Source organism: Myripristis murdjan, chromosome 9 (genome assembly GCF_902150065.1).
Source record: "Myripristis murdjan chromosome 9, fMyrMur1.1, whole genome shotgun sequence".
NCBI lineage: Eukaryota > Metazoa > Chordata > Actinopteri > Holocentriformes > Holocentridae > Myripristis > Myripristis murdjan.
The window spans coordinates 11,818,773-11,833,003 of record NC_043988.1 but is presented as its reverse complement, the minus strand read 5'-3'; the positions used below and the strand labels follow the sequence as shown (position 1 = coordinate 11,833,003).

The following is a 14,231-nucleotide window of genomic DNA, read 5'->3' as shown; positions in this document are numbered from 1 at the left end:
GGGTCACACCAAATCAAGCAATATCGGCCTTGACATTAAGATAATCTTCTGTGTTTCAGTTCATATTTTCCAAACCTAACTTTCTTCCCTATATGCAAGCATAATTTTTAATCATGTGAGAGAGAACTTACTTCGCATACTTCTAACCTATAAGAATATATTACTGTCAATAATGTGTTTTAATTCCTTAAGGCATTTTACACAAAGAACATGTGTTTGTGCTGTCAGTTTCAGTTTAGACAAAGGATTACAACAGGTGCACCAACTGGAGTTTAGATTGGATAAAGTTGCTTCCTATGACTTGGAGCCAGGAGGCACTTCTGTGTAAAAGTTTGTGAAACCATAAACAAGCAAACTGTTAACCTGGGTTATGAGCATGTTTAGCAACTTTGGAGGGAAAAAAAATCACATTAAAAAGGAAAATTGTTCAATTCCTTTGCGCCCACCCCCTTGTCATAAGATATGGATGTCCCGTAAGGTTATTTGTGTTTGCTGGGAAATGAAGTGCTCAACTGGATTAAAAACATACTGCATATGTTTGGAAATCTGTTTCCCTGGGCGTATGAGTGGAGTGAGCGAGCGTGAAGCAGCAGCTTGCGTCTCCTCCAAGAGAGAGGGCAGACACTCTCATCATTAGCTGGGCTACAATGTGCTCCTCTACCTGCTCCAATCTGCACAGCCAGGCTCCACTCTGACGCCAGACAGATGTTCCCAGCACGAGGTGCAAAGTACCGAGAAGGGGAACGAGAGTGAGCTGGAGAGAGGCAGAAGAATGGAAATATTCAGCAGAGTACACAATAAGAGTTTAATTATGAATAATACCAATGGCTCTTTGTTCTCACAATGAAGCTAGCTATGGTTCGCCTGGCCTTCGGGAAATTGTTTTTGGCTTCCATATGGGGGCAGCTGTCTGTCAAAAAGAAACGCTTAAATCATAACAAGCCACAGTAGGGATAATTACAGGATAAAGAACAATGCAATTATGTATGTTTATTAGCAATAGTGAAAAGGTATTTTGCTAAAACAAACTGTAAGGCTACTGCGGAGGTTAAAGGTGTAATTTCGAACAGTTAGTATTATCACTCAATATTATTTAGACACTAATGATTGAGAATGACTTTTTTTTTCCAGGCTGATATTTACCAGGGATACAGGTAAAGTAGTGTCTCACTTCGTTTAGAGGCAGAAATGTTTTCTTGCTGAGGCTACTTTTTTCTCAAAAAGTGCACGCCACTGAATGAAACACAGCGAGGAGTCAAACAGTGTGCGCAGTCAAAGGACATGTTGAGGTGTGGAGCAGACACTCTCTGTAGGCCAGAGCATTCACACACACAGCAGCAGCTGGTCTGGTACAGCCACAATAACGCACTGTTTGTATTTGCCTGACCAACAGCAGAACATGGGCTCTGTCCTCCTTTGGGAGCTGCTGTTAAAAAGGATTTTAAAGCATGCATATCCCTCATGCACCATAATAATGAGCATATCTAGTTGTGTGCTGAGTTGTCCACCTGGCCCCCAATTACCCAGGGAGAGGAAGTAAACAATAATGTGATAGTTTAATGCGTGAGGAAATGAAGAACTTTAATAACTGATTGTGTAGGACAATCTCCACAGCCTGAACTGAACACACGACGGCTTTTGAATTGTTGTATTTTTAACTCTCATTTAAAATGGTTTGTAAGAAAGCCATAGATTTCTTCAGAATATACAACACCCGAGCAAACGGAGATGGTGACTTTAATGCATGTGTTTCCTGCAGTTTTCACAATAAAATACACTTAAAATTGCATCTGTTACCTGCCACAGCCTGTATAATGTCCAGTCAGCGCCTAATATAAGATATGCCTTTGAATGATTTGTATATTTCTAAGCTATGTGTCATGAATGTGTCATGGCTGTGTGTCAAACAATCCTTTAATTCCATTATTTGATAAAAAAAAAAAAAAAAAATCCGATTTAACTTTTTGCACCGCACACTTACATTACATTGGTATGGAAGAAGAAGTTACTGTATGTGTCAGATAATTCAAAATCCCCTTTACATAGTTAAATATGTAGTAGAGGAACATGATAAATGGATTATAATAAGGGTAACGTTCCAAGAGAAAAAACCTGAAGCTATACATTCCCTTTTCTTTTTAAAAAGGTATTTAATGATAATAATGAACACCTAGGCTTTTTTTTCAGTGTTGATATTGACTGCACTGTTGTTTCGCGAGTTCATATTGCATCACGTTGACTCACAAAACAGCCAAAACAATAATGAGAGAATAAGTATTAACAAGAAAAAGTAACACCCAGCACTGTATTTATGTAAGCTGTCTCTATTCAGATACTAATGATTTGCTTGTTACAGTAATTATCGCTGCGAGACCATACCGGAACATCTGCATTGATTTAGACTCTGGGAGAGCAGCGAGAGGGAGGGAGAGGCTCACAATCTGGAATTCGACTTCAAGAGCGAGACAACAATCTGTTGATGGTTATTTTGGTAATTGTCCATAATTGATGCAAAACACTGAGAGTGCTGCAGAGATCCTAAATTGCAGCTTCCCTAGCTCGAGGGGTCAATGAAAATGGGCAATTGCTATGAAAATACATAGACCTAATAATTGCGGTTCTGACAGAAACTGGACAACTGAGCCTCATAGCTACACAGATTATAGATGGCTGCTATGGTGAACTGTTCTCTGCCATTACAAGCACTGAAGTAATAACAGATACAGTAAGTTCAGTTAAAGATCTGACACCTGACAAAAAAAAAAAAAAAAAACAGTGACACCAAATATGGTGCACAGTTAAATCACAAATTATTATTATCCTATTTATTACCAGGAGCTGATATAAGACATCAATTTTCCCCTGAGGGGGGAAATGTATCTGAAAACTTACAGGGTGACAGAAACGTTGATTCAATTGCATTTCCAATTGTCAGAGCACCAAATGTCACAATCTCTGTGAGGTACATGTGTGTTTTGGCACGGCTGACACACAGAGAGCGGACCCTCCGCGCACGTGCTGACAAGAAAAGTGTGAGCAAGATGAAGCAGCTCAAAACAAGGTGAGCGGTGCTGCTGCAAACGCACAGGTTGGGCCGGCGTGTCCTTGTTCTGTTCCCGTTCCTCCTCTAATGAGACCTTTGTAGTGGGTTCAGTATAAATCTACTGTGCTGCCAAACCTTTCTCTTCACAACTGTGGCTACGGATAAAGAACACACACTAATTACGTCAACATGTGCAAACTAGGGCAACCCTGAGTGACCCGGGATTAACAAATATATATGAAAAGAACACGGTTGCTGGAGCGGCTACCGTTTGAGGAGCGAGAATCAAAATGCTGATCCATTTGACGTTTAATAGCCTGACCTGCGGCTTTCGCTAAAGAAAATACTTTGATTTACAAAACAGTCTACTTTCAAACACATTGCGCAAAAAGGTGCAATATCAGGTATTATACTTAAGCCTGTTCACCTTATTTAGACAAAGTGAAATAAACAAAAGGAATAAAACAAATCTGATCACTGGGTCATTTTTTTCTGATTTTCACAAGTTATGTGATTTAAAAACAAAATCAAAAAAAAAAAAAAAAAAAAGATTTGTAAACTGACCTATATTATTGTTCCTTAAAAGCCACAATCCAATACGTTCACATGCACACTTGGAAAAAAAAAAAAAAAAAAAAAAAAAAAAACTAAACTGAGGTTGTGTGATGTCACCTAGCCATGCTGGTCAATTAAACACCTCCCACTACGGGTTGGCATCAATCAAAAGGCTCATTAACCCCTCTGACCAACCACCAGCCACAATCAGAAAAACATCCCGTCACATTGGCCAATCCCTACATGGGCAATGCGGGTCAACACCCACACAAGTGACAGGAAATTGAATTGCTGGAGAGAATGAGGTCTGTCTGAGCACTTGAAAGACATTTGTTTATTCACAGCCGGTCAAGTGGCCAGACAGACTGTATGGGCTTAAAAATAAGAAGCAAAGGTGATGTCTAATGCAATTTTACAATATCACAAGCCTGTACCAGAAAGCACATTTTTCATAAATCACTGATATGAGCGATATCATGTAAATATTCACATATTTTGAAGCAGGGATATGGTTGCATAAATCATCTCTTAAGCACTGCACTGATTAGCTGAATCACAAAATTCAGTATTTATACCTATTGTAGGTTATACCAAAATATGCATCCCAGATACATCATATTTCAATCTTGGAAGCAATGTGGCATTTACTTAGTGTATACGACTACGCCTTATAAAATCAAAAGGAGAGCAGTAATACATCGCTGAAGCGTCTTTGTGTGGCTGTTTTTCAGACCACTAGTCCTAATCTACTGGGTTGATCTCTGGGTTCCAGGGGGATTAAAAAATGTCTGCAAACCTCCAAATATTTGAGGCAATCAACAACTTAACACGCATTTGGCGTTAGAATGCAAGAATGTGAAAACACACAAACGAATGGATAAAAAGGAGTGAAATATGAAGAGAAATAAGGGGATCGGAGCGGTGCCCATTTCGGGGGTGTAAAATATGGAGAAGTGTGGATCATTGGGGGAGCTGCTCTGCCTGGGGGAACAGATGAAGGGAGGACACTCTGCCAAGATCTCTCCACTGGAGGGGGAGCTGAGGGACTGGAGCTCTATGGGAGAAAAGAGTCTGCGCCTTGCATGCTGCTCTCCTCAATCTCAGTCTCACACGCCTGCATTGACACGTCCCAGGCTCTCTGCAGCAGAGGGAAATTGCTGCTGACAGGGCCTTGCAAACTTTCACAGCCATTTAGAAAGACTTACTCCCACACTTTTGTCACAGGCATTTATTGCACAAGATACATGATATGAAAAATTAACATTTTTGAACTTGGCATCTTTTTTCACCAAGTTAGGCTTAAAAACCATTCATAATTTTTCAGCCTTGCGATAGTCCCCAGTGCAGATGTAAACACAAAACATGCCAAGTGAAGCCCGGAGATTATGAAAATGCACAATTTTCAGTAAAATCAAAACGCTACTTCATAAATTAGTACTATATGACTTCCTAATCCAATAACAAATACTGTCCGTGTCGCCATCACCAAAACAAATCGAGGCTTCGGTCATGAAAGTGCACTGAGAGCAGAGGTTATTGCCCTTTTACTGTACCTGGATGTCCACCACCAGCCAGTGCCTCCAGTTGGCGGCTGCTGGATTGGAGCGACTGGGAGCGTCAGGATCGACCATCATCAAAACATAGTTCTTCCTCTGCAAGCAGAAAACATAGGAGATTCATATATTATCACAGTAAAAATAGGCACAGTGCGTAATATTAGCTTACTACACGTTGTGATTGGCCTCGAGGCATTCAGAGAGTGCCAAAAAACTGTGTTATATGAACAGGTACCCGATCCCATTCACTTTCTAAATGTAGCCGTGTGCCGTTTGTGCAACACAGCGCCCAAGGCACTGCAGCCAGCCCAGCCAAGTTAGTTTAAGCACTTTGCAACTATAAACAGATGCTTCACTCCTGACAACACTCTTGACAAAACTGAGCTATGTGCTGTGAAGTACACATTTTATACTTTTCATAAATGTAGTGGCGTAGTGATTTTTTTTCCTGTTGCCAAACATGGCCACATGAAGCACAAAGCCAGTTAACACCACAAGGCTGAGTTTGCCATTTACTGGCTTGCCACATTGCTGTATAATCACAACACTAAGTCCTACATCAACAGTCAATGTTAAAATCTTATTTTGCAAAACAAAGGAGCTGGTATGAAACAATACGGTTATAAAAAAAAAGCATGAAAGAAAACCGTTACACTGTGTAAAGGCAATAACACACACGACCACATGTTAATGTGCGGTAATTGGAATAGACTTGCTAATTAACAACTGTGCTACACTTGTTCTTGTGGCACCAGTATAGCTCTGTCTTGTGCATGTTACTCCATTTAATATCATTATTACAGTGGCATCAATATAATGAGTGTTTTGGATCTGATACCACATCCACTCCTCTGAACATATTGAACATATTCACAGTAACTTTCTGCCACTTACCCAATATCTTTATACCCTTCAATCTGTCAATAGATAACGCGAGAGAAAAAGCTTAACTAACTAACACTTGATCACAGTTATTGGACGTTAACTTGGCCGCTTAATTGCAGGAAAAATTCCATTCTGTCTGTCCCTAAAAGTTAGAGAATTATGAGAGCAGATTGAATTATTGCGAGAGCACATTTGTCATCTCTGGTCCTGTGCCCAAAATCTGCCAGACCATATGATGGGCTTTTTTTATTTTGTTCACTTCCTCTACAAACAGAGATATTAATCAAGGCTATTTCAATCCACAATGTCCTCCCGCTGTATATGTAATTTCAACAGAAACAAGACTATAGCGATACGAGCCCTAAGAATGTAAAATAAAACATGTGCAGTGTTTCTTGGACACTCACGCTGACTGCAAAACAACACCGCTTGTGGTGCAATGAAAAAAATAAAAATAAAAAATAAAAAATAATCAAACGCTCACAAACATAAACCTTGCTCAAAATTCACAGTGTTTGTTGTGTCCTATCAAGAGATTCTTAAAGGCCTCTAAAAATTATCCTAAGCCGATGTACTTGAATGAGATAAAGAAGTAGTCATGTATTTTTCTGCAGATGCTCATTTTCAGAAGGATTCTCTGCCTACCTGACAAGCGGTAATAAGCGTAAACAACTAAGCCTAATAATAGGATAATACTGTAGTCTCAGTGATAGTGCCTGCAGGTAACATCCAGACACACCAGCAACAATAGAGCCTCCTCCACAGCCTGTCAAAAGTGACTCTATATCAGTGACCCCCCCGGGCAGCTTACCAACCATGACCTGTTGCCTTCTCAAGAGTTGTAATCCTCATTTGTACATGTTTGCTACCAGGCAAAGACACTGTGATAATGTAGTTACACTAATATTTAAGTCAGACCCTGATGCATTCAGAAATAACATGGTTACAAACAACAGCGCACACACACACACACTGAAAGGCAATTTAAGCATTTAAATTAGAAATGACCTCAAGTCACATTTAACGTCGAGAGCAATAGCACTATATTGGATATTCCACGAAATTATCATGGATGGTGATATACTGTATAGGACAGGCTTACTTTTCAAAAAGCCAAATTTAGTACAACATTAACAACCTTTTTGCATTTCCTTTCCAAGTGTAGAAACAAAAAAAATATGGCCTACTTATGGTGGGCACTGAATTTCAATGAATTCTGCATATATTTAGTGGTTGAATTTCTACCTGTAAGAATCTGGCAAGTCCAGCTGGCACGGACAGCAAAAAATACAAGAGGCTCCCTCCATGCTTGCTCTTCACACATTGTGGCATGTACCCTTCTCTCTTACAGGGACATTTTTTTCCTCCATCTGTCAAAATCCACATTAATTACACACAGATATGCGCGAACGACTCCAGGGAAAAACAGATGCATATTCTGCCATCTGAAATAATTTATCAGGGCTTGAACGAACTAAATGTATATCAAAACATGTTGTAACCGAGCACATTCTAATAGCCAGACATTGGATGGAACACATTTCCCAAAAATATGTTGGAGCTCTAGCCTATTGGAATTACTGACCCACTGATACCAAATGGGAAAACTTAATATTTCAGTGTGGACGGCATTTTCAAACATAAATTTGCATTTATTCTCCTCATACCCAAAGGCTACAGTTGATGACAGGTCATTTTCTGCATTTTAGACCACACACATCACAGCCATTACCAATGACTTTTCATTTTGTGCTCGTCTTTATTCTCTTTGCACACGGTTTATTAACATCATTGTATAAGGAGTTAAAGGTCAGCTGACCGCTCCATTACATTCTCCAATGGCATTTTTAGGAAAAGGTGGCCAGATTCTTCGGGGACATTTGAGATTTGCTGACAAATATTTAACAGAATAGACATATTTCACAATGTGACAGAAATTACACGCCCCCTCGTGAAAGCCTTTCACAAGCATTTAAACGCAAGAACTCTGAGGTCGATCCAGCAGCAGTTTTCAAGGGGAGGGTTTTTTTTTCTTTTTTTTTTTTTTGCAAATGTTTTGCTAATGTTACAGTAATTTTTTGCTCATTTGCTAATCGCCTCTTCCCCATGTTTCTGAACAAAATCAAGTGAATTTCTCTGACATCGATAAAAAAAGCGATATACCCTCATTTACAATCAGGATGGGATTTATGTGTTTTGAGATAAAAACTACAATTCATAAGACATCCTGTCTGGAGAAGTGGGTAATCAGGGACATTTCCAGGGACCAAGCATCTAATCAGCAGACTGTCCCCTGATAATGGGGATGTCTGGTCACTCTACGTTTTAAGACCCTCAAAATGTTTTAGAGATCTGACTGAGAACAAAAGGGAAATCAGGTTGTGTGTCAGCCGGAGACCACACTGTTCCTACGGGCCATTATAAAGGATGGGATGTGAAGGCCTTGGGTGCAGGCCGGAGGCGGGGGAGAGATTGAGCCAGCATTCTCTTGGGATTAACCTCCCACTGCCTGCTGTGATCACAGCAAAACGGCCCACTGGGACCACGCCTCAGACGCCAGGCGGCTGGAAAAAGCCCTGCAGTCGACTGGGCGGCTCTGCCACGGCTGCTGGTCAGTGCTGGAAGAGGCGGTGAGACAAGGAAGTGCTCTCCTCAATGCCACCTACTTTCTGCAGGTAGGGGCCGTCTCTTTTGTTGGAGAGCCTGAACACCAACAACACCACAGCAGCAATAGTTTGGTGAAACAAATTTTTATCATCTGTAAAAATCCAGAGGGAAAAAGAGATGGCATGAAATTCTCGATCCATGCCGAAAGCATTGCAAGGATACAGTATTTGCAATCCGGAGATGATGGGGAAGAACAAAGGCAAAGGAAGACCGGTGTCTCCGAGGATGTAAACTACTGGCTTACCTTTGAGTGAACTCTGCTGGGGATGAGAATCAGAGAGATGTCTAATCGCTGCTCTCGTAGAGCTGCCTGGGCTATTGAGCCCGGCTCTGCTCACTGATGACACCACGGAGGGCGAGAGTGAGATAGCGAGAGGGAGGGAGGGAGGGGAGAGAGGCCCCTCTGTGAGTTTACAAGTTCATGCTTTATCCCTGACCCAATACCAAACAGTGTCGTCCATGCAGCTGCCTATTAATATACCCATTGCTTTATCCTCTCTGCTCTTCATCTCCTTCCGCCTCAGCGCACAGAACCCACAACGTTTCATTAAATGGCCAACAGCGCTCACTGCTCGACCCAGAGCAAAGCAACGCATCGATCTCAAATCCCTCTTTAAGTAGCAAAAACACTTGAACTCGTTTGGTAATTAACAGGTATCTGTGTTGTGATTAAGAGACGGCAATGGCTTAACAATCATCGACTGTAGCTTAGAGCAAGGTTGGAGGATCGATCTGTAAATACAGAAAAATTTCCCCTCATGAACGGTGTTGCAGCGGAAAATATATCAGATGATGAGGAATAAATTCACACTACAAATCCACTGTGTGAGCAATCACAGAGAATATAAAATATTTTAACTCAAACGGGACACATGATCTAGTTTCTGGTGAATCCAAAGAGCACTGGCATGCTGTTATGAGTTTTACAGTTAGAATGAAGCAATAGAGACCAATCGTAATGGAAAGGGGAACAGTGAGAGAGCGGCAGTAGAGAGAGTCATGGGGAAGGTTAACAGTGGTACATGGCACTTGTTCTGTCAGGGTCAGAGAATGAGGTTCATCCTGGTGGAGGGGGGGTCAAGGGTCAGCCAGGCAGCAGTAATTGAATCCTGTTCTGAAAGTGGTGGGGGCAGCAGCCCCACGGATGAGATGGAGATAGAAGGGGGGCAGTGGTCACGTTGTAGGGACGTGGCTGTGGCACTCACCTAGAGGTCATCAACCTCGTAGGTGAGGAGGTCCTCGTTGCCATTAATAACAGCCCCCCTCCTATTGCTCAGAGGCTTCATAACCTCGTTCTTCCCTGTTGCAAGCCGCATTAGAAAACAGAGGGACTGGGTAAGAGAGAAAACTGCCAAACACAGGGCTTCCATGCAAAATCTGCGCAATAACTAAAACGTCTATTCATTACAATAATTTCTTGAAATCTTCTTGATCAATGCGTTAGAGTTATCATACAAATACCAGCAAGGCTTTCATATGGAATGACGTGGCACCCATCATTAATACACCATAAATCCCATTTGAAGTATTACAAGGGACATCTGGATTACAAAGTCAAGCATGGTACCCAGGACTTTACATGACACACAGGCTTGCAGGTGCACGGCAGGTAGGTAGTTCATTTTTGCTCAGATGTGCCAGCAAATATGCAGCTGACCAGTAAAGTCACCTTTTTTTGCCCAGCAACCATTAAACAACCACCTACCTGTCAATTACCCGCAGCTTCCACCATATACTTACATTTATGGAGATCTATATGAATATGTAAATCGAGCTTTTGCCCTGAAGTGAAACACTGATATCGTCACGTACAGCTGACAGGTATAGGAGCCGTTTAACATAAGGCATATAGTGGAGGCATGATGCATAAGATGCACAATGTGCTCCATATGCACACATATTGTATATCTACACACACACACACACACACACACACACACACACACACGTATATGCAGATTACGGTACAGTTTTACAGTTTCACAAGAGACAATTGTGATTGGTTTAACAGTTGGATTGATTATTAACACATATAAATGATATGCAAAGAGCATGCCAATACTCCTCAGTATGGTCTTAAGCTCCGCACACAGTGAGGGCTGCCCACTACCTCCAAACCTGCCTATTTTTAACTCAGCCTGCCACCCACACAGGAGTGTAGTGTGAAGTGGCTTATAAATCCACACTTCTAGGAGCCACATGGTCAAAGGGAAGTCACATGTGGATAAAAATGCATATTTTGGGCCTGCAGACAACACAGCCACTGGATTCCCGCAAAGTAGCCAAACAGAGCGGTGTGCGCTACAAGGATGCAGCAGCTCAAGAGGAATATGAGACACAAGTTTACATAATTACATAACACTTTTCTGTTGAACATACATCTGTCACAATGTTACATTTCAATCGAATTAACACATAATAAAGTAGCCAATATAGGACAATGCATTATTAATTATACAGCCTACAGATTCTGCACACTGCACAGATCTGTTTTTTTTTTTTCCATCTCTCAGGATAATTCTCAGCACACTACTTAAAAACTCCTGAACACCGTGTTTTATTTTAGCCTTTCCAAGTCCAAATGAAGAGCTCTCTGATAAACTCTGGAAATGTTTAAATACAGTCTGTCCTGAACTGAGTGTGTGAACCCCTTCACTTCTGCGGTGCAGTTTGGAACTACTATGAAGCCATAGCTAACAGTAAGATGGTTCACAGTCTGATTGAGGCTTGAGGGGGGTGACAGAATTAGTAGCAGCCTAGGGAACCATTTCTGCATTTCTCTCAACATTGAAGACTTCTTTCACCGCACCATGCTTGCGAACACAGCCGTGCTCATGTTAAGCTTATTAGTCACCCTGGATGCGATCTTGCTAGCTGAGGCTTTCAACACTTTCTAGTGGTGGCTTTACACACATACACCTACTCACTGCCATGAAAGCATTTCTGCAAATGCACATGCTCGTACACAGTAACTACCATTAACAGGTACTCTGAAGTAATACGCAGCCAGGCACTGAGATATTCACAGCCTCAGAACCAGCCCATGCTAAACGAAGCAAAAGGCAAATGTTTTTGTCATGCAGTTCGGCAGCTCAGGGAGCACAACACAGTCAAGTGGGGTAAATTACAGCACTGGACTGATATCCATAATTACTCTGTCTAGCATGTCATACATGAAAAGTCACAGATCTGCCATTTTACTACAAAGTAGGCTACAGTCTATACAAGCAAAACTAATGATTGGCACATTCTAATTAAGTTACCTGTAGGAAACCAGAGTTTGAACATTATTTACTATTGAGCTTCTTTCCTGAAAACGGCTATAAAAGCATTCAGGTTGATTTGTAGAATAACAGCAGCAAAAATGCTGACAATAATAATGATATTTTGGGATAAGGGAATGAGGGCCAGTGCGTTTTGGTCTGTGTATGTGCTACTAAAAAACAGCAAGACCTCAAAAAGTCAGTTTTTGGCGTGCCATTACAATTCAAAGCTGTAATTAACTAACAACTGAAGTTAGCTGATATTAATGTCTTAACAAAAATATTCTAAAATAAACATAATTTTGGTCATCATATTTTAATTGGCTGCTGTATGGTTCCTATGGAAACCTAGTTTTTAATTTTGTGTCAACAGAAGTCAAATAGGTTTCTGTAGGTTTCTCAGGCTTCTGACATACTTTAGCAGGAGGCTCATTACATTGTTACATCTATTTTGACAATTACAGCCACAATTTTACAGATTCAACAGCATTAAATATCCAATTACATCTTTCATTCTTTTATGACTTATAAAAAGCCTTATAAATACAACAGCCACACTTCCCAGGAGAGACATAATGCAGCAGACAATTCCCAAGAGAAGGGGATACATCCTGCCATGAAGGGAGCTTAGTTGTATGCACTCTGACACTCCTTCCTATTTGGCCATCAGAGCTGTCAAAGGTGTCAGTGCTGTTCACAGGCACTGTGTGTTTCACCAGCCAAGATGGCTTCCACATTTTTTCTATCATGATTAATTATGGTTTCTGATGGTAGTACAGTGAGAAAGTGTAAATTATTCCCACATTTTCTTGTGCCCTCCGTTCAGTCACTTCTGTGTAGGAAGATGCTATTGACGCCATCCATGGATGGCGACCAAAAGGCATCTACATGGGGTGGCAAGCTCTAGTGCCTATTAAGGGGTGGCAGTGGTGGTGGGGGGTGCTCGACGTGTGGGCTGAACCTAGTCCAGACTGCCAGTTGACAGGGCCGGATTTTCCAGTATGGAAGACTCTTGTTTCAGTGGGCGAAGCTGGGTGTTGGGAGACTGGGAGAGAGGACTGCCCAGGGCTTGGAAGCTCGAAAGAGAATATTTCAAACAGACAAGCACCGTCTGTGTTCCAGTGTCACCAGCCCACCCGTCTGACAATCAGGGCCATGTCATCACACAGGCTCTGAGTAACTCAGGGAGCACTCATCTCACCTTCGACGATGTGGCAACCTCAGACGTCAGTGAACTCTGAGGTGCCGCTTAGCAGAGCTAACAATAAACAATATGCAGGTACACAGCGCAAGAAAAGCACAAATGTATACCCATGGATAAAACATAAGTATCAGCGGCGAAGCTTGCTGAAACCCAAATGCGATCAAAATCCTGTGCTTTGCTTTGAGCCCTCACAGAAATTCACAATATGTCTTCCAAAACAGAGCCCAGGCATGCAGGAGCTAAAATCCTTAGTTTTGGAAAACTGTTAAAAATGAAATAATTTGTCTGACACATCCTTCATTTTGTAAATGTTTATATATTTAGCGCTGTCAGAGAGGACATCAGACAGAATGGCGCTGATATCACAATGCAGAAACTGTTATCAGAGGAGGTACAGGTTTATGGTTCAAGGGCTCGTCCATTCATAGAGAACAAGCTCAGCCTCTCTGCCTGACACACTGATAAAGACAGCACAAATAAAACAGCTCCACAGCTCCATCTTTGCCTCTCCCCAAGGGAATAATATATCACCCATCTGAATGCGGCACATATTGAATCATTTCCAGCGTTGATGATTCATTTGAATAAATCAGCTTTTTTTTTTTGCCAACTTGAATTGATACTGAAATAAGGGAAAAGTGAAGTAACATTGTTAGACATGAGGATGGACAGGTGTAACACCATCCTATAGGATTCTTAAGCCTAATCCCCTTTCAAGTGACAAGTAATGACTACAACAATAATCTTTGCATATATGTTGTTTCCATCCGTTTTTGACTGTCAACCATAACCTGCCTAACTCACATAGACAAAATCCAGGGGGATATGCTGCAGGCAGATAGGATCTTATCCTGGATTTGCATAGATAAATGCACAGCAATAATTTTAGAGGAACACAGGACCAAAGTACTTCTGGCCTTAGATATGCTTTCTGGTTACCTCCAAGTTCAATCTAGCCAAGCACCATATTGACAAGACCTGCTCTGTGGCTTGAATGGCTACTATGGTTGATCCACAGAGAGAGGTCCACTTGCTATCTGCCTTAACTCTTTACACAC

At 41.4% G+C, this 14,231-nt stretch overlaps 1 protein-coding gene across 1 annotated transcript in view; it reads right to left on the bottom strand.

Annotated features, from left to right (window-relative positions):
- pebp4 (phosphatidylethanolamine binding protein 4) overlaps positions 1-14,231 on the bottom strand; it is a 50,988-nt gene that overhangs the window by 23,458 nt on the left and 13,299 nt on the right. The window contains exon 4 of the mRNA XM_030060334.1: positions 5,152-5,250. Coding sequence (XP_029916194.1) covers positions 5,152-5,250 — 99 coding nt within the window. The remainder of the gene's footprint in view (positions 1-5,151; positions 5,251-14,231) is intronic.